General features: G+C 43.8%; 1 protein-coding gene and 1 long non-coding RNA gene across 3 annotated transcripts; one reads left to right on the forward strand and one right to left on the reverse strand.

Annotated features, from left to right (window-relative positions):
• Nucleotides 1–543: 543 nt before the first annotated feature.
• On the reverse strand, nucleotides 544–21,987 carry LOC148686940 (uncharacterized). 2 transcript variants are annotated; one of them, XR_015948590.1, is made up of 3 exons: nucleotides 21,851–21,987; nucleotides 10,927–11,751; nucleotides 544–1,300 (listed from the first exon to the last, which is right to left on the reverse strand). It is a non-coding gene; the product is annotated as an uncharacterized LOC148686940 (long non-coding RNA). The 2 variants fall into 2 exon arrangements; XR_015948589.1 differs by lacking the exons at nucleotides 544–1,300; nucleotides 10,927–11,751 and adding exons at nucleotides 18,424–18,482; nucleotides 21,252–21,451 and having other exon boundaries at nucleotides 21,851–21,981.
• Nucleotides 6,071–6,748, forward strand: DNAJB8 (DnaJ heat shock protein family (Hsp40) member B8). The gene has a single exon (XM_035101432.1). It carries the CDS (start codon nucleotides 6,071–6,073, stop codon nucleotides 6,746–6,748), a length of 678 nt encoding a protein of 225 aa, XP_034957323.1.
• Nucleotides 21,988–23,953: the final 1,966 nt, after the last annotated feature.

A 23,953-nucleotide genomic window follows, 5' to 3' on the forward strand; every position in this document is an offset into this window, starting at 1 on the left:
GATGTGATGATTACTGAAATCTTTCATTGGCAGCATAGGAGGTACCGGTACTAGCAGGCACAGGTTTGAGGGCCATCATTCTCTTTGTGTGGCTGAAAAAGCGGAAAAACCTGGGGTACAATCCTGGACTTGCTTCCCTGGACTTAATGGGACTTACTTCTGATTAGACTTTTCTAGGATCGCACTGTTAATCACTTGCCACTGCCACACAGTAGACTTGTCTGACATTTAAGATTCTAGTTCATAGGATTTTACTGCTGGGGCAGCACACACACCCTCCATTTGCTGCTGTTTTGTCCCATTGTTCTATCAAAGATTTCAAAAGAACAACGAGGTCACAGCACCTACATATGTTATGCATCGAGGAATAGAGTGTAAACCACCAGCAAACTTCTCTTCCTGGCTTTAGACTTTGGGGTTGTTCTCTAGACAGAGCAAAATAAGAGCAAGTATCCCCCTTTAGAAAGCAAGGAGGCATTCCTGTGACATATCTGCATAACGGGTGGTGGTTTGGGAGAGGCATTGCAGGGGTAAAGAATTTGAGGACAGCTTGACTGGCAGAGTGAAGCGTGACCCTTGTTTGTTTGGGTAGTCAAAGTACTTACAGCAAATGTCTCAAGCTCATGTTGTTTTAGATAAAAGGATCCAGGCCTTGTTGTGGGATTAATGGGCCAGCCATAAACCCTTCTCTGCATGACCCTATCAGCACCTCTCCCCATTTTAAAGGACAAGAAAAACAAATCATCACACACACACACACACACACACACACACACACACAAAGGTATGAAGATTCAGTAGAGTTTCACAGCTTGGAAAAGCATTTCTAGGACAGAGTAAATGAGATTATACAATAAAATACACAAAGGCAGCAGGATAGCTGCTCAGAGGGCTCTATATTTTTGGTGGAAGTTTGTTGCTACTGTTATTTATTTTAAATTGGTAAAAGACCCTTCCACTTAACCAAGTGCCTACTGCAAGTTACAGTATAGATATAGAAGATTTAAAAGTATGATAAATAAAAGTTAAAAGACTTGCAGTCTTGAAAAAGGAAAATGAAAAGTCCCTAGGAAACCACTATCTACAGCAGACTGAAGGCCAAACTAGATTTGTGACCATTGTTTTATTTTCCTGAAAGCAGTTGTGGCAACAGGGGTAAAGATTTGGATAGCGGCTGAAGCACTGAGAGAGGTGCTTTTCATCGCAGAGAGGGAAAAACCACAGGTACAACACAGGTATCATTATTGTATTTGTTTATATCCCTCCTCTTCCCCAGACTGGGACTCCAGGCAGCTTACACCTATTAAAACAAGACAGATAAAATACAAAAAGCTAAAAACATATAAAAGATAATCATTAAAAGATAACTAAACGGTAATAGAACTAAAACATTATAAAATATGAATCTATTAAAAGACAGATAATAAAAACAGCAGACCGCTATTAAAAGCCATTTCCTTTAAAAACAACAACAGTGAGTTCCCAAAAACCTGTTGGAATAAAAGGTATCTGTTTATTTCCCCTCCTGTGGATAATAGGAGCTTCTGGTGGAGATGTGATTTCCACTGGAAAAAACAGCTAGCATTGCCAAAGAAGAGGACAAAAGAAGAAACAGGTTTGTATACCATTTGCTAATTTATAGCTATAGATGCTGATATGTAAATAATTATAATTTAAATGGGAACACAACACATAAAGGAACTCAGTAAGCTGTCTTATACTGAGTCAGACCATTGGTCCGTCCATCTGACTTTCTGCACCCAATTGGCAGCCATTCTCCAGGTTTTCAGATGGGAGCTCTTTTCCAGCCCTTTGTGGAGATACTGGGAATTGAATTTGGGACTGTCTGCATGCAAGCTATTGTCTGTGAGAGGCTGGGTGTGAATACGCTCTTAGTAAGGATGGAGGGAAAGTGTTCCCCCACAGCCTCACTACAAACTCCCCTGGCTAGTGTGGTGCTGTGAGGGCAGGACCAGGGCCGGATTTAGGTTTGATGAGGCCCTAAGCTATTGAAGGTAATGTGGCACTTTATATGTCCAGCTGTCCTTTGTCAACAACAAACTGTCGCTGTTTTTGTGTGTGTTGCATATATGCTATATGATAATTTATGGACCTAATAGGTATCTAAAGCCATTTGCACGTAACAAAATATGTATTTTATCAAAGTAATTGTTGATTTGAAATACAATTAAGAAGAAGTATTTTAATAGTGAAATAATTATTAAGCTCTAACTTTAAGATTTTTTTATTCATAACAAACTTAATAATGCAAACACATTGGCATTTGTCAATAACAAAAGTTCCTTTAGAAACACAATTTACAAAGACTCATACTTTTTTTGGGGGGGGCAAGAGAGTGGTGCCCTAAGCTATAGCTTGTTTAAAGGTAAAGGGACCCCTGACCATTAGGTCCAGTCGTGACCAACTCTGGGGTTGTGGCGCTCATCTCGTGTTATTGGCCGAGGGAGCCGGTGTACAGCTTCCAGGTCATGTGGCTAGCATGACAAAGTGAACCAGAGCAGCGCACGGAAACGCCATTTACCTTCCCGCTGGAGCGGTACCCTATTTATCTACTTGCACTTGGACGTGCTTTCAAACTGCTAGGTTGGCAGGAGCTGGGACCGAGCAACAGGAGCTCACCCTGTTGTGGGGATTCGAACCGCCGACCTTCTGATTAGCAAGCCCTAGGCTCTGTGGTTTAACCCACAGCGCTACCCTATAGCTTGTTTAGCTTATACTTAAATCTGGCACTGGGCAGGACTTGGGGGGGGGCAAATATCCCACTCAGCAGAATGAGAAGGAGGACCCCCAAACGCACTCCATTTTGCAAATAAGTGAAGTAATGCACAGTGTCATATAAAGAGGTGAGTCCCGGCACCATGAGACCCTTATGTCCGGAATCTTAAATTGCCTTTGTGTGCCATTGTTGCTGACAAGCAGAATATGGAGCTGCACACCCGCCACATCTCAGCTGCCAAGAGGGATCGTGCAGATGTCAGCTGCGACCCCCGTTTGGTTTAGCATGGGGATGCGGCCGTTTGGAGTTGGAATGTGAAAGGTTTTTCAACCCCAATCTGTTTGACAACTTGGCTGTTGGAGGTGGGATATACAGAGCGAAAGAAATGCCCTCTGGAGATGTATGATCATATTTATCATACATGACCAGGGGCAGATGAAGGCTCCAATAACTTTGTCCATCTGGCATTCTGGAACAGAAAGCAAAGTAAGGGGAGAGGTGGAGGTGGAGTAGAAGCTCCAAGGATAATAAGCACCATTAAGGTTAGTCTGTCTCATGATTGTTTCTTATTAAAAAGAGACTGCACTTTATCTGTGCAGGATATGCTGTTCGGATGAGGGAATTAGCAGAACGACTGCCTCCATATCATCTAATTAGCAAAAATGTTGATAAGCAGATACAATCACATATGATTAGGATCCTTTTTAAAAGCCACTCCATTAATTAAATAGACAGAGAGGCTGCCTCCAACCCTCGTGTGCCACTGATTAGAATACAAATATTTACACTAATCTCACCTCCATCAGTCAGGGGACACTTTTGAGTATTTTCAGTGACATCTGATTACTATTGATTTTCATCCCCAATGTCAGACCATTTTGTTAGTATCTGAGAGTGCTGCCTTCAGTTTCGGATGCTTTAAATCATGTTAAGGGTTTATCTTAATGACGCTGCTGATAACCACTGCTCAGGTCACTCGTACTTTCTCTTCAAAGAACACAGCCTGGGCTGGTTTTTATTGTTTGTACTTGAGATTTAAGATACGAAAAACATTTCTCATTTCAAAGCCTCGGCTCCTAGGGACGGGGCTGCCTAGCTAGTTTGTGTATCTAGTTATGTTGTGTGGGCATCTCTCTCGTCCCACTCTTGATTTCTTTCTGCCCCCCCCCCCCGGTCTCCCGCACACGCTCCTCCTTTGCTCCACAATCCATTCTAGCTCATAGCCGTGGCACTGGAGTCGCTGATAATCTCTGATGCCTGTTGTAGACCCTGGGAAATGTACAGTGAGCAGCTCCCAATGAGAAATGCACGCACTTACTCTCTGCCTGCATTTCAGGCTGGCCAGTGAGCGAAACCCTAGGAAGACAATCTTAGATAGCAAAGCAACTATATTGGTATACCGAGCAGCAGGATTGAACTGGTTGGTGCCGGCACCGGCGATGATGATGATGATGATGATGATGATGCACAGTATCTAAGTGAATATAAGCACTCCCTGTGGTACATACAGGATAGTGACTCTGCCCTGTACCACTCCCTTTCCACCATCCATGTCAACCGGCTGAAGTGGATGTGGAACCAGCAAGTGTCACGTTCTATTCATCAGGAGCCCAGCGGCGGGCAGACAGAAATGTACCTTCCATATGACAAGGGCCATATGGAAGGCATTTGACCAAGGCATTTGACCGGCAGAGGAGAAGACAATGCGCACCCACACACCTCACACCCACACACCCTCCGCCTTCCCACTCAATGTACGGCGCATACGTTCTGAACGAAAAGCATATGCTTATCAGAGCATGGTCTACCTAAGACATTAAAGGTAAAGGGACCCCTGACCCCTTTCTGTAGTAGGCATGCTGTTTTGAAGTGTACTAGGTTTAAAGGGTAAAGGGACCCCTGACCATTAGGTCCAGTCGTGACCAACTCTGGGGTTGCACGCTCATCTCACATTATTGGCCAAGGGAGCCGGCGTATAGCTTCCAGGTCATGTGGCCAGCATGGCAAAGCTGCTTCTGGCGAACCAGAGCAGCACATGGAAACGCCGTTTACCTTCCCGCTGTAGCGGTTCCTATTTATCTACTTGCATTTTGACGTGCTTTTGAACTGCTAGGTTGGCAGGAGCTGGGACCAAGCAACGGGAACTCACCCCGTCACAGGGATTCGAACCGCCAACCTTCTGATCAGCAAGCTCTAGGCTCAGTGGTTTAACCACAGCACCACCTGGGTCCCTATCTACGACATTGCCTGTGGTTAATCACTAGTGTTGGGAGATGGTCATGGACCAAGGCATTTGACCGGCAGAGGAGAAGACAATGCGCACCCACACACCTCAGTGCCACATCGTCTTCTTCTGCACCCAAGGGCAGCAGTCTAGGCTAGGGAATGAAGGGCAGGCCACATGGTGCACAAAGCTTTGACGCCTTGTTGCTGCTCCCTGCTTCCCAGCAACTGCTGCCTGAGGCAGTTGCCTCATGGTAGGGCCAGTCCTGGTCATAAGCAAAGTTGCTCACTACTGGTACTGCTCAAACGTTTGAGTTATATGATCCCCCTTGAATGTAGCCACCCAGTGTATCACTAGCCCATCATTCCCAGCACCTGAAAGACATGAGCACGGAGGGGCTTGTGTGAACTGAGGCTGGTCAATCTACTGTCAAGGTAATCTAACAGTGGGGGCAAGTTTCTCTCCTGCTCAAGGGGCCAGCTAGTGTGGGCCAGTTTTGCTGCCTCAGTTGTGCTTGTCAAAATCTTCTGCTTTATATAACCACATGTAGAGTGGCCATGCTGGGCACCTAGATGCAGATAAGCAGTGCAACTCATCTTCTTGGGAACAAAGTGGTCATTCCCTCATGGTGTTGTGGGTATTGTAGGAATATATGCTGTTCTCCTTTGACATGGCTAAGGTATTTCAGACAGTTGGAATCACCTGGAATAGTCCTAAGAGAGAGGTGCCTCCTCTGGAAAGTTTATAGTCTAAGGCATCTGCCACAAGTTGCATCATAGATGTGAAATATGACCTTTCCAGAGAGCTCATTTGCGCAACACACCAACTGCAGCAGGCCTCAAATGCACTAAAAGTCAACTGTGTGCTGATTGGCCGAGATGCTTCTGACCTCACAATACTACTCAGCAGCCAGCGCCTTGAAATCAAACAATATGAGCAAGCAGCCTTTCTCTTTCCCTTTGGCACCAAAACCATTACCATTGGGCTGTGAGGAAAGAAGTGCCACAACCAAAACAACGGGATCCACTGGATCCGAACCGCATAGGACCTTGTGTCCCCAGGGAAAACCCACCAAATAATCTCTAAACCCAGCCAGACTTTTGTTTGTGATGGTTAATTATTACGAAGTCCTAGGGCTGCATCAAAATGCCTCGCAAGAAGATATTAAGAGGGCCTACCGCAAGCTGGCTCTGAAGTGGCACCCTGACAAGAATCCATACCACAAGGAGGAAGCTGAAAAGAAATTCAAAGCAGTTGCTGAGGCCTACGAAGTTTTGTCTGATCCTCAGAAACGCGCTCTCTATGACAGGCCTGTCAAAGAACCAAGGTTTAGAGGAAGAGGTGCTTCTGGGGGCCACTCCCGCAGCCCATTCGATTTTGACTTTGTATTCCGCAGTCCCGATGAGATCTTTAGGGAGTTTTTTGGAGGAATGGACATCTTTGAGCATGACTTCTGGGACAACCACTTTGACGAGGACAATAACAGGGAGGAGAGCAGAAGTGGCTTGCAAGGACCCCTGGGTCTCTTTTCTGGATTAAGTGCCTTTACTAATTTTGGGTTCAACTCATTCGGTCCTGGCTTTCACACTATGGTCTGCAGGTCCTTTGGAGATGACAGCACTGGAACGCACAACTTCAGATCTGTCCAAACGTCTACCGAAGTGGTCAACGGACGAAGAGTCACTACGCGGAAAATTGTTGAGAACGGGCAAGAAAGAGTGGAAATTGAGGAGGATGGCCAGCTGAAGTCCATAAGAGTAAATGGAAGGGAACAGTTGAAATGCTAACACCTCTCCTCATGCCTGTTCCAAAAGCAATATCCAGCTGCTTGTACAATCTTAAATGGAGTCTTGTTCCGTAAAACCGGAATCCAGCTAATAAACTCCTTCATTGAGTTCAAGACCTAGTTTGGTAAAGACGTCTTAATTACTTTGAAAATTTTTGCACAAATGTAGGGATGTTGAGGCACGTGGTTTATTTTGAATAATTCCAGAATTCTATTGAGGAAACCAATGTGACCAAGGATGGGCAAATCTGTTAATTTTGGTTACTCTCGGTTTCTCGTATTTCCAGTCTTAAGCTCAGTTCTCCACATTTCCTCATCAGTTTGTGCTTTTATCAACATTTTAGTGTAAGTTTCTCCTAAAACACACAATAGCATGTCTAATATAATACAATTTATATATTATTATCACCGATATATGCCGCTTTATACAGATCTTAACCCAGAATATACATTTTGGTGCACTTTACTAAGCTGGAAAGTACAGAAAATTGTGAATTTCAAATGATGTTTTGTTTCGGTTCATAGGTTGTTTCAGGAAATGCATATTTGGTTTGTTGTTGTTGTTTAGTCGTTTAGTCATGTCCGACTCTTCATGACCCCATGGACCATAGCATGCCAGGCACTCTTGTCTTCCACTGCCTTCCGCAGTTTGGTCAAACTCATGTTCGTAGCTTCGAGAACACTGTCCAACCATCTCGTCCTCTGTCGTCCCCTTCTCCTAGTGCCCAATCTTTCCCAACACCAGGGTCTTTTCCAAGGATTCTTCTCTTCTCATGAGGTGGCCAAAGTATTGGAGCCTCAGCTTCACGATCTGTCCTTCCAGGGAGCACTCAGGGCTGATTTCCTTAAGAATGGATAGGTTTGATCTTCTTGCAGTCCATGGGACTCTCAAGAGTCTCCTCCAGCACCATAATTCAAAAGCATCAGTTCTTCGGCGATCGGCCTTCTTTATGGTCCAGCTCTCACTTCCATACATCACAAATTTGGTAGGTTCGCTTTTAAATGCAAACTGAATTGAGTTTCTTTCCCCATCCCTAACTTTGACATACCTGGACCTTGGCATACAGGAATTCTCCTTTTATACCTACAGTATTTTTTTTTCCTTGCCCACCAACAGATATGAGGACCTAAGGGGTCCAAAGACTCCTGAAATTTTCTCTGAACTGACACTAAAATTATATCCTTAAACTTGACTAGATCAGCAATAATCTCTAATGTAAAAAATCTCTCTTAAAAAAATGAAGTGTCTGAAATCCAGGTGGTCACTACTTGTCAGCATCCCCACTACAATGAGTTTCCATTATGGTTCTAAATGAAACACTCAACTTTGGGCCAAGTATGAGTTCCCTACCTGTGACCTTCAATATAATTGATTGGAAGTTGGAACATATTTGCATTACTTGTTCAACTTGTTTCAAAGAGCAATATTAACAATAATAACCAAGTTAATTCCTCGTAAGCCCTTTCAAGGTTTGTCTTCATTCTTCTGGAGACAAGAATAAAGCAGGTGAAACTTTGGCAGCTACAGATTCAAGAACACTGAGCTAAGAGGAAGCAACTAGCTGGAAAGGACAGGGTTAAAAGGGCAAAGATGAAAGGTTAGCTATGTCAAACTTAATAGGAAAGTGAACATAACTCAATTTTTACTCTTTCTCTGATATTTCTATTAGATAACAGGCAACAATCCAATTATGAACCAAATATTACTAGGCAGGCTGCTTAGGTATCAACAATTTACAAAAAATAAAATAAAAAATTCCTTCCAGTAGCACCTTAGAGACCAACTAAGTTTGTCATTGGTATGAGCTTTCGTGCGCTACCTACCTGTAACAATTTTACAAAGTTCATTTTAAAGTACAGTAAATGAAATGATACAGTAGGCACTAATGTAGATATTTCTGTCATCACAATATATAGAGAGAGAACAACTGGATGTTCCTGACATGTTTATATTCCATCTTTGCTCTAAGGAGTTCTTTGTAGCATACAGGATCCCTCTCTTTTTATTCTGACAACAACCCTGTGAAGTTGGTTAGTCTGGGATAAGGGCTCAGAGTGGTAGGGAAATCTCCCTCTCTCATAACAGCAGGGGTCATTCATATAGCATGTAAATGACAGAATCAAATCCTACAAATGGAATTTCACCATATAGTCCAAACACTGGATAGCTCAGTTAGCTAGAATGTGATGCTGACAAAACCAAAGGTTGCAGGTTTGGTACTTGGCCAATAAATTATTATTATTATTATTCCTTCACTGAAGGGTGTTGGGCGAGATGATCTTCAGAGTCCCTTCCCACTCGATGATTCTATGAGCTAAAGCTCTGAGAATGTAGTTCCCACAGGCGGTCAACTTTTAAGGAGCTTCAACATTAGCCATAACTTTGTTGATGAGAATGCTTTCATGAGTTGTAGTTTTCCAAAATACTGGCATACTTCATTTGAAAAAGATACCAACACAGCAAAGTGGCATCTTCTGTTGGATCAGTACTGTCCAGTAAAAAGGGATTAATTTATCTCTTATTGGGGAACATGACACTTAAGTACCAAAACATTAGGGATGCCAAAGACAGTTTCTTGTTGTAATGCAACCTTCCCTAACCTAGTGCCCTGCTGAAGTTTTGGGCCATTAGCCCTAACCAGCATGGCAAATCATCGGGGACTGTTGGGCTCATCTAGTCCTACATCCTGTTCTCACTGTTGCCAAGCAAATGCCCACATGAAGCCCATAAGGAGGACCTGAGATGTACTCCAACAACACCTGGGAGGCACCATTGCTAATATGCAACTCATGAAGCGTCCAGAACAGAATGCCACTACCTAGCTATAGTTGGATGACGTAAGTAAGCGAGGTAGAAGATAGCACCAAGCTGGGGAATTTCCTGGGGATTATATTTCCCCTTCCTTTGCACAACCCCTTCTGCTCATTGAGTACGGGGATTGTGTGGGGAAATGTTGTTCCACAAATTGTTCCCTCTGAAATTTCAGTGGGGAAACTTTCAGGAGCCACCGCAGTCATGAATACTGTAGTGCCAGAGCTCTGGTTTCTCCATGTGAACTCTGCATCTGAGGGTGGCCAAGAGGGATCGTGGCGATGGGACGAGAGAAACAGCTGTCATATGTGTGAGCCAGCCCTTAGTGAAACGACTGTTGCTCCAAATAATAAAAAAAGGCAGGGTCTTTGTTGCATAGAGACCTCCATAAAACACACAAAAGCTAATTCAGCCCAACTGCACTTAGCCTATGAGTGTTAGCAGTTTGCCCAGGGAGCCCGAGACATTATTTTATTAGCAGCCCCACAACTACTTTAAAGAGCACTTGGGCTGCAAAAACAAAACCCGAAATAAAAAATACATTAAAGCATTTGGAATTACTTCATGAAATACTAAATCACAATATTAACCAACTGACCTTTGCTCTGCACAGACCTGCTAATTTTAGCAATTACAGCCAACAACTTGAATATATCAAGTGGGCAACTGTTTAACAATAATGACATCTGCTTGGAAAATCCAATTATGTCTAAACATCTCTAAATCCCCACTAGGGGATACCTGCTTTCTTTTTGCTACTGTTAGTTCCTGCCTAATAGGATTTTAAACTCACAGCCTGCTGCACATTGCAGTAGCAGTGCCCTGCTCTCCCTGGAGTGCCAACGGCGGGGCTGCGATCACATTAAGCAACAAGCGAGAGCCTCTCCTCGGACAGTGATGGAAGCGCTTTGATTTTCTGGCGTCCTAATCTGATAGACAGGCGCATTAGCCAGATCCCTTCACTCCCGTGTTTCCCCTGTAGAGCACATCCCCCCTCCCCAGCACAACCTCTGATGTTTTGTACATTAAAAGCAAGTGGTCAGGGATTTTATTTTTATTTTTTTTGCGGCAGGGGCGGGGGGGGGGTCCCCTAAAGGCTTCCTCATCTCAAAGGCAGGTGATAGATATAGCTGGTGGCCACACATGCTTTTGTTAGGAAGCTGGTCCCATGCGCCTTCTTCTTCTTTGCTTTGGTGCTCCATGGCTTGCTTTGATGCAAGGAGAAATGGTAATGGAAGGCCCAGGTACAGATGTAAGGGTCGGCTCCACAAACAGGGTAATTGTGCTATGGAACAGGGCCTTGGGCAAACTGGGGCTATCTGAGGTGTAATTATGTAAGAGCATTTCAGTGTGAAGAGTGGACTTACCCTGCTTTTTGTAATGTATTTTCCACATTGCAGAAGTAAGATTGGCACTTTTCTCTTCTGGCTCATCCAGACCTTGTGCCTTTAACAGTTCGCATGGCAAATAGAAATGCAACCAGTGGAACTATTCCATCATTGCGTAGTAATAGGCTCTGCCTGCTCAATGCACAGGAGTCTGGCCAATGGCACAAGAACCTCTACAGGGAACGGTGGCTGTTTCGTTCTTCACATGATATGGGATAAATAACCGTGTTCTTTGCTGTGAGGTGTTTTAGAATTCCAGGTCTGCCCATGATGACAATGCAATGATCACACCATCAGTTAAGTGTCACAAAGAGGAGACCCATAGCTGCCAAGTTTTCCCTTTTCTCGCGAGGAAGCCTATTCAGCATAATGGAATTTCCCTGAAAAAAAGGGATAACTTGGCAGCTATGAGGAGACCGCATTTAAGAAGAATAGTGCTAGGAGAGCCAGTGTGGTGTAGTGGTTAAGAGCGGTAGACTCGTAATCTGGGAAGCCGGGTCTCTGCTCCTCCACATGCAGCTGCTGGGTGACCTTGGTCTAGTCACACTTCTCTGAAGTCTCTCAGCCCCACCCACCTCACAGGGTGTCTGTTGTGGGGGAGGAGGGAAAAGGAGATTATTAGCCGCTTTGAGACTCCTTCGGGTAGTGATAAAGCGGGATATCAAATCCAAACTCTTCTAGTTCAGACCAAGGACCCATCTAGTCCAGCATCCTGTTCTCACAGTGGCCAATTAGATGCCTTCCGGAAACCTCCAAGCTGAATATGGACGCAACAGCACTCTCCCCGCTAGGGATTCCCAGCAACTGGTATTCAGAGATAAAAATCATTATGGTTAGAAACCATTGATAGCCTAACCCTCAATGAAAAGAGTGAGCATAACCAAATGGCGACTTTATTCACCGAGAACAGAACGTCTGTGCAGCCAACTGGCTGCTAGGAACTCTTGATCTGGAAACAAAAAATGCAGTGCCAGAGAGCTGAACTCAGACACTTCCTGATATGGGAAGCCAGGAGGGCCAAATACACTACAGAAACCTTGTCATTTGTTAATGTGAGGCTTGTGGGACAGAGGAAAGTAGTTTAATTTTGTGGGTACTGGTGAAAGCCAGATAATGACAAATGGGGGAGATAGTTTTAATTTTAGGTCATGTACAATGTTTTCCATATGATATTAGGTGTTTGAGTATACTGGTGCTGTGATTTGCCATGAGTTGTAAAGATGGGGCTAGTTAAATGTGTGTGTACAATGCACAACATCTTTAGTTCTGCCACCTTGAATGCAGCATGGCTGAGGGTCACAGCATCCAATGGTGGACTCCCCCAAGATGGAACGTGGAACGTGGATGCCATGTGTTCACAAACTCACAAGAGAGTTCAAAATCCCATTAAATGATTTCACTGGTCAAAAGTTAGTGGTAGGTGAAAAAGCTAATGCAGAGATTGATGCTGAATGTTTCAAAGAAACTTTGTAGAGAAAACCACATGATTGCTCAGAGATCTGCCATTATTGTTCATTCTGAGACTCTAGCCTTTCGAGGTTTTAGGGATACCTTTGACACTTCCTTATGAGTTTGGCTGAGAGCCAGTGGTGGACCATTCCTGCTTGAATCCAGCTATATTACAAACCTTACAACTTCCCACGGCAATGAATAACATGGATTATGAATGTGCATTGTGTAGAAAAGTGCTTCCTGTTGTTTTGATTCTGCTGCCTGTTAATCTTATTGTGTTTCGCTTTAGTAATTTTCGGGAAAGTAAATAAATGCTTCTGTATTCACTTTCTTTACATAATCTGTCAACACTGACCATGCCATCGTAGTTTAATTTAGCTATACGTGTAATTCTAAGTCAAAAACAAACCCCTCCTTAAAATTTCCCTTCTCCTCTTAGGAGAAGTATTTTAAAGTCATAATGAAGAGTGTAGCAATTCTCTACACCTTTTGCAGGTATGGGAACTTGGGGAAAAGGATGAAGCGAACAGAATGGTGCATGTTCTATAAATTGCAGGGCCACAATCCAATATAGAATTATGTAAGTAATTGAAATCAGCTTAAACTCATTGATTTCTATGGACTTAAATGCAACCATCTCTGCACTGGGCTGCGATCCAGCTGTATTGTGGATTTTTGGGGTACCCCTTATTGTTGTTGTTGTTGTTGTTGTTGTTGTTGTTGTTATTACCCAACCCATCTGGCTGGGTTTCCCCAGCCACTCTGGGCGGCTTCCAACAAATTATTAAAATACAATATTAAAATAATAAAGAAGCACAGCTCACATACCGGAGAAGTAAACAATGCAGGAGTCAATAAGATCAGTTTGCTGTTTGGAGTGTTCCTAAATTGAGAGTATTAGGAGTATTTAGCATGTGCAAGTGCAGTAACAGGAAAGAATGTGATGTTGGCCAGTCAAGAGAGCTGGCAGGGAGAAGAGCAAGGGCAGACAAAGCAGGTGCAGGCCATCACAGCAGTAGGCCAGGAGCTGGATCTGTACAACTGTACACAGTTGTTGTTTTGAAAAGAAACCAACCCTGAAAATGTCATATTTCAAACCAAGGAGATAAGTGACAAAGCAGGAGAAAGTGCAGGCAAACGAAGAATATGCCAGCAGAGCCATCGCCCTCTGCTTCTTCTCAAATGCCATTAATGACCATTACTGTAACTTACTTATTTTGACAATTTGTATACAATTTAATCCTGCTTGTCTCTAAGCAGGGGACCCAGTACAATATGACTAAAAATGAGTGAAAGCTATAAAAATCAGTTGAAAAGCCTGCTGGAATCAAAACGTATTCAGCAAGTGCCAGAAGCATAGCTGCCAAGTCTCCCGTATTCCCTGGGAAACCCCTGTTTTTCCAGCCGTTTCCTGCTGGCAGCCCAGATTTTAAAAAACCCCGTAAATCCCCCGGATTCTTACCGGCCTGTGGAGGCTCCTTCTGCGCATGTCTGGAGTCTCTGGACATGTGCAGAAGCGATTTCTGGAGCTGTGGACATTTTGGAAATGGGCAGAGCATGCATAGAAGCAACTTCCGGTGCTGCTCTGCCCAGTTCCAAAACGGCCGCAGCGCGACTTCTGGTGCCGATCCCGGATTTTTCAATCTGGGGGTTGGCACCTATGGCCAGAAGTTGGACAGGAAGGAGTCCTGTTTGACTTCAGCCAGATGAAAGTTCCACAAAATTGGTCCCCTACAATATCTTCGTGGAGATGAGCCATGCATCTGAGCCATGGGGCACCATTAACAAGGACTTCCCCTCCGCCATCAAGCAGGGATATATGGGTTCAGGGAGGGACTGAGGTTTCCTGGGCCCAAGCTGTTTGTTGTTGCTGTTTAGTCGTCTTAGTCGTGTTCGACTCTCTGTGACCCCATGAACCAGAGCATGTCTTGGAAACTCACTTTCTTCTCAAAGCTTCTCTTTTTTTTATGTCCATGGAGTTTTCTTGGAAAATTACTGGAGTGGATTGCCAGTTCCTTCTCCAGGTGGATCACATTTAGTCTAAACTCTCAGCTATGACCTGTCCATCTTGGGTAGTTCTGCACGGCATAGCTCATATGGTAGCTTCTTGGAGTTATTCAAGCCCCTTCGCCACGACAAGGCAGTGATCCATGAAGGGGCCCAAGTTGTTTAGGGCCTTGTAAATTAATACAATAACTTTGAACTGGGCCTGGTAGTATATGAATAGCAGTGCAAGCCTTTGAGCACCATTGGCATATCAGCTGCAGCTGATAAAAGACATTCCTAGATCCTGAAGCTACCTGAGCTTCCAGCAACAAAGATGGGTCCAGGATCACAGCCAAACCTGCAATTTCAGATTGCTAACAGATTGAGGTTGAACCATGACAAGACAGAAGTACTGTTTGTGGGGGACAGGAGGCGGACAGGTGTGAAGGACTCCCTGGTCCTGAATGGGGTAGCTGTGCCCCTGAAGGACCAGGTACGCAGCCTGGGAGTCATTTTGGACTCACAGCTGTCCATGGAGGTGCAGGTTAATTCTGTATCCAGGGCAGCTGTTTATCAGCTCCATCTGGTACACAGGCTGAGACCCTACATGCCTGCGGACTGTCTCACCAGAGTGGTGCATGCTCTAGTTATCTCTCGCTTGGACTACTGCAATGCACTCTATGTGGGGCTACCTTTGAAGGTGACCCGGAAACTACAACTACTCCAGAATGCGGCAGCTAGACTGGTGACTGGGAGCAGCCGCCAAGACCACGTACCACTGGTCTTGAAAGACCTACATTGGCTCCCAGTACGTTTCCGAGCACAATTCAAAGTGTTGGTGCTGACCTTTATAGCCCTAAATGGCCTTGGTCCAGTATACCTGAAGGAGCGTCTCCACCTCCATCGTTCTGCCCGGACACTGAGCTCCAGTGCCGAGGCCCTTCTGGCGGTTCCCTCGCTGCGAGAAGCCAAGTTACAGGGAACCAGGCAGAGAGCCTTCTCAGTAGTGGCACCCGCCCTGTGGAACGCCCTCCCACCAGATGTCAAAGAGAAAAACAACTACCAGACTTTTAGAGGACATCTGAAGGCAGCCCTGTTTAGGGAAGCTTTTAATGTTTAATAAATTATTGTATTTTAATATTTCTGTTGGAAGCCACCCAGAGTGGCTGGGGAGGCCCGGCCAGATGGGCGGGGTATAAATAAATTATTATTATTATTATTATTATTATTATTATTATTTTATTTTTATTTTTATTTTTATTATTATTACAACCCCATCCACATAAGGCAACTGGGTGGTCCCCATGTCTGGGAGATGGGCAGGTTGCCTGTTCTGGACAGGGTGGTGGTACTCACCGGAGGAGAAGATACATAGCTTGGGGGTTCCCCTTGATACATCTTTATCACTAGAGGCTTCTGTGACCAGGAGTGCCTTCTACCAGCTCTGTCTGGTACACCCCATGCAGCTGTTACTGGACAATTTGAGCCTGCCCATCTGTTACTGAGCCAGTTCAAGGGTCTTGTATTACTCTACAAAGTCCTGAACAACTTCAGTCCAGGGTACCTTAATTACTGCCTTCTGCAGAGAGGGCTGGGAAAAGCTCCTTCCTGAAGCCCTGGAGAGCCATTGCCAGCAGGTATAGATAATACTGAGCTAGATGGACCATTGGCTTGACTCGGCATAAGGCAGCTTCCTATAACTCTGAGCATGTGACAATATGTATAGAGCTGGAAAGTAAAACCAGCAATATTAGGGTGAGGAATTTGAAGAAGGAAATGAGAAAGTAGAGACAGGAGGATATGGACAGAGAGGAAAGGGAGGCCCTGTAACTTCTCTGTATATTGCCATCTTTTTTAGCTTGAACTGGGAGTTGCTCACACGAAACACAAGGCAATCCTATGCATACTTACTCAGAAGTCTCACGATGGAACTTATTCTCAAGGAATTGTGTTTAGTTTTGCCCTTAAAGTTTCTTGGGATTTTGCATTATTTTCAAGTTGGGATGTTTTGGGGTTTTTTTTTGTAAGTAGGCCTATTTGTTTTGTTTCGGTCACATTTCACAAAAGAATTGTGACCTCCATTTGTTCCCTACTAACTGCATCTACCTGCTTCTACTCTCCCAAGAAATCAGCTATATTAAAAAAAAAACCTGTTCTGGATTTAGTTGAATAGCTTTTCTACTAATACTTGCCATTAAATGGAAAAATTCCACAATTGCTCACATGTTGCCGTGTTGAACATACACCTTCTAGTCAGCCATCCCTAGGCTTGCCATATGTCAGGAAAATTCCTGGTTCTCGGGTGTAAAAATGGCGTTGGGGGGGATGGGAAAAAGCAGCGGTTTCCAAAAGATAGCTCAACAATTTTGTGGTCTTCCTAAAAAAAAAAGCTGAACAACTTTGTGGGTGTACTTTTTAAAATATGGCAACCCTAGCCATGCTTCCAAAATCAAATTCCTGGTGTGTTATTTAGTTGTATTCAGACTGGTATAAACATAATAACGAAGAGTGTTAAATAAAAGCAGGATCAAACCAAGAAGCACTAAAGTGACTGAGCCCTGGATGATGTCAGCGTTAATAAAAGAAAATATTGCAGCAAAGACAAGAGGGGAGTAAAGAAGCCATGCATACTGACAACATTTTTAAAAGCTTGGTTTTTTTAATTTTTAAATATTTCCCTGCCTTTTGTGGTTCCCCCAGCTCCCAGAATGAACAGGGGAATTTTGCGTGTGTGTGTGGAAGTGGGTTATGGCTGAGGTTAAAAAACACGAATTTGCATTACATCCTGGCTCCTGCTGTAATACTTCAGTCTTGTTTCTCTCTCGTCCCCTCTCCAGAACAACTGATCCTATCGCAGCCTGATTTAATTTCAAAGACGGATTGTGATTTGGCAGGGGAGGGGGGGGAGAGCCAAGCTAATCAAAAGTCACCATCTGCCGCGTTGCCATGGGGATATTCCTCCCCAATAAATGTGCTCTTTGCCAAAATCACAGATAACGGGACTATAGAGGGTGGGAGGTGGGGAGAGGGGAATAAAAGAAAGAAGTTCCGGCACTATTGGGGTGGAAGAGAGAGAATTGGAAGGAAAAAGAGAGAAACCAGGAGGGAGATGAAAGAGACAGGCAGGCATCGGACGGAACACCGAAGAGGGGAAATCATCCAGTGAAGAAACTATTATGAAGCAAGAAAGCCACACTGAGGCAGCTTGAGGATGGAGAGATGGCAAAGGAAGACAGACAGGCATAAAGGCAAGCAATGAGTAAGATGGGAGGCAGCAGCAGATACTGTACTGTGGAGGAAGAAAGAGAATGGCTCTACTATATCAGATGTAAGAACAAAACAAGAATAGAGGGTAATTGTATTCAGAGAATAATCTCTGTCGATGGGAGGTGGAGGGATAATATTCAATAGCAGAAGTCCTGAAGATGCCGATTTCAGCTCAGAAAGGCATCGCACCAGAAAGGACAACACATCTGGGCAAAAATCTTTGTTGATGTGGTAGAGGGGTGGCTGCAGGAACATCAATGCATGCTTTCTGAACCACATTTTAAGGCTGTGCTGTTTCCTTGCACAATTCCCCCTCCAACCTGAGAATACTGGTGGTGAGTAGCGTGGCTGTTCAAGAAGACAATTGTCCACCAAAAATGGATAAATAATAATAACAATAATAATAATGTTTGTACTCCACCCATCTAACTGGGTTGGCGCAGCCATTCTGGGCAGCTTCCAACACATATAAAAACATTAAACCTGAAAAACGTTCCCCAAAAGGGCATCTTTCAGATGTATTCTAAAAGTTGTATAGTTATTTATCTCCTTGACATCTGATGGGAGGGCATTCCACAGTGGAGCAGTTTGGCCAGACGGAAACTCCAGAAAACTGTGTTGGCCAGATCAAAACTTCAAATATTGTGGATCAGCAGTATCTGCTTTGAGGTGATGTAGGGTACTAAGTTTCACATGCACAAATCAACATCAACTTGCATCCTTTGGTGATGTAAGGTGGTGAAATAACTGACAACTCAACACAAGGGACACGAGGCAATATTCTTTGTTCGTTCATTTCTGCCCCACTTTTCCAAGAAATTGTGAAGATGCTGCAGCATACAGACAAAACATAAAATAGGCAATCAAAACAATACAACACTCAAAATGACATAATAGCAAAGTCAACTGTCAGCAACTCAGAGAATGATATTAGTGAGAAAGAAAGTATTAACTAAATTGTACAGCATTATTTTATTAGGTAGGTTTTTTCACTTTAAATTCTTGCTCCCCACTCTCAAATTTTATAGAATCTGCTTGCACTATGCTCCCTTCCCCTCCCTGTCTGGAATTTGGCAAGCACCATCCCTTAGAAGGGGCAACTAAACCTGCAAATTTCTCTCAATTCTATCAAATAATTAAAATAGGCTGTTTTGGTTGGGGGGGGAGTCAAAATGGAAGACTCTTTGCCTGACATTTGGCAGAGGCTTCATTTACTCAAGAAGCTATACATACCAGCAATTGTCAACCCCACCCCACCCCACGCTGAAAGTAAAAAGGTTATGGTCATAAATGAAGATCTGACCATATCTTCATTTTCCCTTTCTGGGTGGGGATAACTTAACAACACTGATCTAAGCTCTGGTAACTTCCCATTTGGATTATGGTAATAGGGTTACCTTGAAGACAGTTTGAAAACTTCAGCCAGTACAAAACCTGGCAACAAGATTACTAACAGGGACCGGCAAATACATTCCCCCCCCCTACCTAAACATTTAGTAATTTTAGTAATTTTCACAGTGGCACAGTTCTAGGCACAGTTTATAGTTGACATATTCACAGTGGCACAGTTTATAGTTGACATATTCTTCATGGGTGACAGTTTTAATGTGGGTCATTGTGGTTCTTGTTATGATATGTTATATTGCTATGAGGAAATCTCTTTTAATAAATAGTTTTGTTTAATGGAAGGACTTGGTTGTTCGATTTAAAATAAATAAATAAGAGAATTGTGCATTTAAAGTTCTGTATTTCTGATTTTTTGCAGTGACCCAGAGGCTTCAGAATATTTTTATATTGTTACTAATTTATTAATCAATACTTAATAAAGGAACAAAACGTACGCTCCCTTCTTCTTTTCTCAGAAAAGATTAATGTGTTTCTCCCCCTTTACCAGACAAATTATGTGAAGATTTGCTAGACCACTTTCCAAAGGCACATGTAGGAATCCTCCTCCTCCTCTAGGATGGTCAGTGGAGATCACACATTCCCCCCCCCCCCAGCCAAACCCTTTCAGAACCTGCTAAATAGAGCCCTGTCAGGCTAATGAGAGTAAAGGTCAGAGTAAACTTATCACTGTCATGAAACAGTGGATCTTCATTATTCAACCTTGGTTCCAGACCCTTACCTCCAAACTCTGTTCCACCTTACTGCTAAACAATGATGGCTTCTCATATTCTATATGAGCATAGCTGCCAAGTTTTCCCTTTTCTCACGAGGAAGCCTATTCAGCATAAGGGAAAATCCCTTTAAAAAAGGGATAACTTGGCAGCTATGTATATGAGTCACAACGCTCCTTATACCCTCCACGGCTACACAGTCAACACATTGACCCAATTTGTAAACTCCAGAATATAAGCAAATCAAGCGAATGCATGGACTTTTGCTGAATTCCTCTTGCAGCGTGTACAGATCTTAGTACAGTTTTATTCACAACAGGGCACAGAGAATTTCAACAGGTGTTTTCTCCCATCAGTGCAGCCCTGTGTTGTGAAGCTGAACCTACAGGTCATCTCTTTCTGCAGCCACTGATGGTGTTACTGAAATGTACGTTTCATGGTTGGTAAATACAAAGACTCAGATACTCCTAACCTAATGCTTGTCTCAAATACAAGACAAGCATTATTACCCTGTAATTCTTCACTGCCTTGGATTTACCTGGCTACTGGGGTGGCTCTGCTGCTGGTGGCAGCGCTGAGAGATCCCCGAGTCACTTCTTACTGTAGTTGGCATGCTGTTTTGAAGTGTACTAGGTTTAAGTAGATATAATTTCTCCATGGTCTACAGATGTGTGTAACCACCAACCAAGTAAACCAGGCATGGCCAACCAGGCTGTTTTGGGACTACAACTCCCACCATCCCTAGCTAACAGGAGCAATGGTCAGGGATGATGGGAACTGTAGTCGCAAAACAGCTGGAGGGCCAAGTTTGGCCATGCCTGAAGTAAACAGTTGTGGAAGAGGATTGGTAAGTGGGAAAGGAGTCTGGATGCTCCGGGAGAGTCACAGGATTGGAGGCTCATTGGGGGAAGAATCACTGTAGACATGACAGCCTCCATCTGAAATAACTGAGCTTGGAATAAATCAAGCTATTTCCCAAGTCTTTGGAGAAAACAATATGGTTTTCTAAGACCAATTAGAAGCCTAACTAGGAGAGGAGTTTTCTATCCATTGTTAGACTTAGCCAGCTACTACTGAAATCTTTTTATTTTGGATCAAGGGACAACAACCTTAAAATCTTTGAGAATCTGTAGAACACAACAATGCACTCCCACATATCTGAAAACGATACCATGGATGCAGAAGATCATGTAAAATTATTCCATATTACACATGTGTGTGTGTCATACCAAGAAACAATCTGTCCTATATTCCAGATATGTATGCAAACAAACTCTGACAACTTTTGAGGTTCCCTCTTCATGTTCTGTAGGACTAAACGGAAAAAAGCATAGGCTAAAGCCAATGTCGATCACTTGGGATCCATGTACAAAATCATAGATGTGACATTAAATAATGTAAAGAGCCAAGTTTGGTTACATATGGAAATGATCAGATACCAGATTAGAGACTTGGATCCTCCAGTCCAGACTTATGTCTCACCTCAGTGCAGTCTCTCACATCACTTCATGAGGTCCAGCTCCGAGGGCCTTCTTGCGGCTCCCTCACTGCGAGAAGAGAGGATACAGGGAACCAGGCAGAGGGCCTTCTCGGTGGTGGCGCCTGCCCTGTGGAACGCCCTCTCATCAGATGTCAAGGAAAGAAACAACTATCCGACTTTTAGAAGACATCTGAAGACAGCCCTGTATAGGGAAGTTTTTAATGTTTGATGTTTTATCCTGTTTTTACTATTCTGTTGGAAGCCGCCCAGAGTGGCTGGGGAGGCCTGGCCAGATGGGCGGGGTATAAGTAATAAATTATTATTATTATTATTATTATTATTATTATTATTATTATTATTATTATTACTTCTGCATGACCAAGATTCCAACAGTTAACAGTTACTATCTTCTATGCCCAGAGACGACGACGACAACAACAACAACAACAACAACAACAACAACAACAACAACAACGTGTTCTGCACATGTGGCTTATTTTACCCAGTCTTTGTAAAAAATAATAAACCAACAACAGTGCACTACATGTCCACACCAGCATCTTAGTACAACTTCCGCTTGAGATTAACAGTGGAAGCTCACCTGGTGGGGGTCAGATATTTGTTGAAGCCAGGACCTCCTTGGCTCGAGTTTTGATTGCGACATACAGGCTGTTGCCAGCATGGTTTTGTTCTGCCACGACTTCCTCCACCCTGACCCAGCAAGTAGCTGATTCTGACCCAGACTCAGCATTTTATGAAAACTGAATCAATACTACCTGCGCCAGTTAGAAGCCTCTAGACAATGTTATCTCTCTGCTTCTGGCATCATGAAGGAAACTGCCAATCATACACACGTGGGGTGTTGTTTGTCAGCAGTCACAGGCCAGTGGCTTTATTGTCACCAGACTACCTATTGTTTTCCATACATATACATTGTTCAGAAAATTTTGGTAGACTCCCATATGATTGGTGCCTAACAAAATGATGAGTTGGGTCTCTAAAATCAGGACATTAGAACACACGCACACGCAGAGTTGGCTTTCAAAACAGTTGTTTTATTATTATTTATTTATTAGGTTTATATACCACCCTTTGTCATGAGATCTCAGGGCAAGTCACAGAAGCCTATACAGTCATACTTTGGATCTCGAACGCCTTGGCTCCCAAACAAATCGGCTCCCGAATGATCAAAACCAGGAAGTGAATGTTCCAGTTTTTGAACGTTATTTGGGAAGCCAAACATCTGATAGGGCTTCTGTGGCTTCCAATTTGCTGCAGGAGCTTCTTGCAGCCAAACAGAAGCTGCACTTTGGTTTCTGGAATGTTTCAGAAGTCAAACGGACTTCCAGAATGGATTCCGTTCAACTTCCAAGGTACGTCTGTATTTTGAAGTATACAAAACAGGAATTTTACATAAGAACATAAGATGAGTCTGCTGGTTCCTCTAGTCCAGCATCCTGCTCTCACAGAGAAGAAAAAGGAGGGCTGAAGACACTGCCTACCCTGCCCAGGAAAAACCAGATATTTAGGGGAGCATTCTCTGTGATGCATTGGATCAAAAGCTGACAAGTCGACTCATCTGGCCCAGAGGTATGTACAAACTGAGCATGTCACAAATTATCCAAGGACAAATGCTTGGCTACCAGTCCATGCTTATACCAACTCAAACTACTGGTCCATCTTGCTCAATACTGGCTACATAAAACTGTACAGTTGGAAGGCATCCCAAGGGCCATCTAGTCCAACCCCCTGCAATGCAGGAATCTCAGCTAAAGCAGAAGCAGCTCTTCAGGGTTCCACAGGGAGTTTCTCCCAGGCCAACTTGAATATGCTGGGTATTAAAGCTTCAGCATGCTCCTGAGCTAAACCCCCTTACCTAGATCATATAGCTGCTAAAAGGGCCAAAGTGTTGGTAATGAAGACACATGCAAGAGGCGTTATGCAGCGAGATGTAGTTTGTGGCACCATCAGGGCAGGACTATGGGTCAGGCATTCAGACCCCCACTCAGGGGAATGAGCAAGAGGGTTCCCAAATACAGCACAACGGACTCACCACAATTGAAGTAAGCAAATCACCATCTAAAGGGCAGGCTTCCCATCCAGACCATTAAGTTCAGTTTAAAATGACCTAACTTCTCTACTGGAGCCATTAGGCCATAGAACTAAGATTTCAGGGTAACTTAGGCTGCAATTCTATGCATACTTAGGCTGTGCACAACATGCATCTAAAGCACATTTAAAGCATGCGTCTCCCCCACCCCCAAATTCCTGGGAACAATAGTTTGATAAGGGTGCTGGGAACTGTAGCTCTGTGAGGGGGTAAACTACAGTTCCTAGGATTCTTTAGGGGGGAAGATGTGCTTTTAATGTATGACATGTGCACAGCCTGGGTCAGGCTTAAGCCCCATTTAACACAATGGGACTTCCAAGGGTATGGTCACATAATCCATGTCCAAATGATGTTCTCAGTAATGCATCCTATTTCTTTCTGGAGGGAAAAGTGGTTGAAATCTGATGGGGCGCTCCCCCCCCCACGGATTTCCAATGATTGGAATCCACAAGTTGAAGCAAATTCATCTTTAGCTAAAGCATGGGTACCTTTTCCAAAGCTGCCTCTTCTGCTGTGGGTGGTGCTGCAGTGACGATGCCATTTGTGGGAATGAACCAAATTAAAAATGCTTCTTCAGAGCACAGGGGCCCGGAG

Source organism: Zootoca vivipara, chromosome 2 (assembly GCF_965207765.1).
Source record: "Zootoca vivipara chromosome 2, rZooViv2.hap1.1, whole genome shotgun sequence".
Lineage (NCBI taxonomy): Eukaryota > Metazoa > Chordata > Lepidosauria > Squamata > Lacertidae > Zootoca > Zootoca vivipara.

Excerpts from the sequence above, each read along its gene's own strand:
- DNAJB8 (XM_035101432.1), top strand. The coding sequence starts at position 6,071 with ATGGTTAATTATTACGAAGTCCTAGGGCTGCATCAAAATGCCTCGCAA.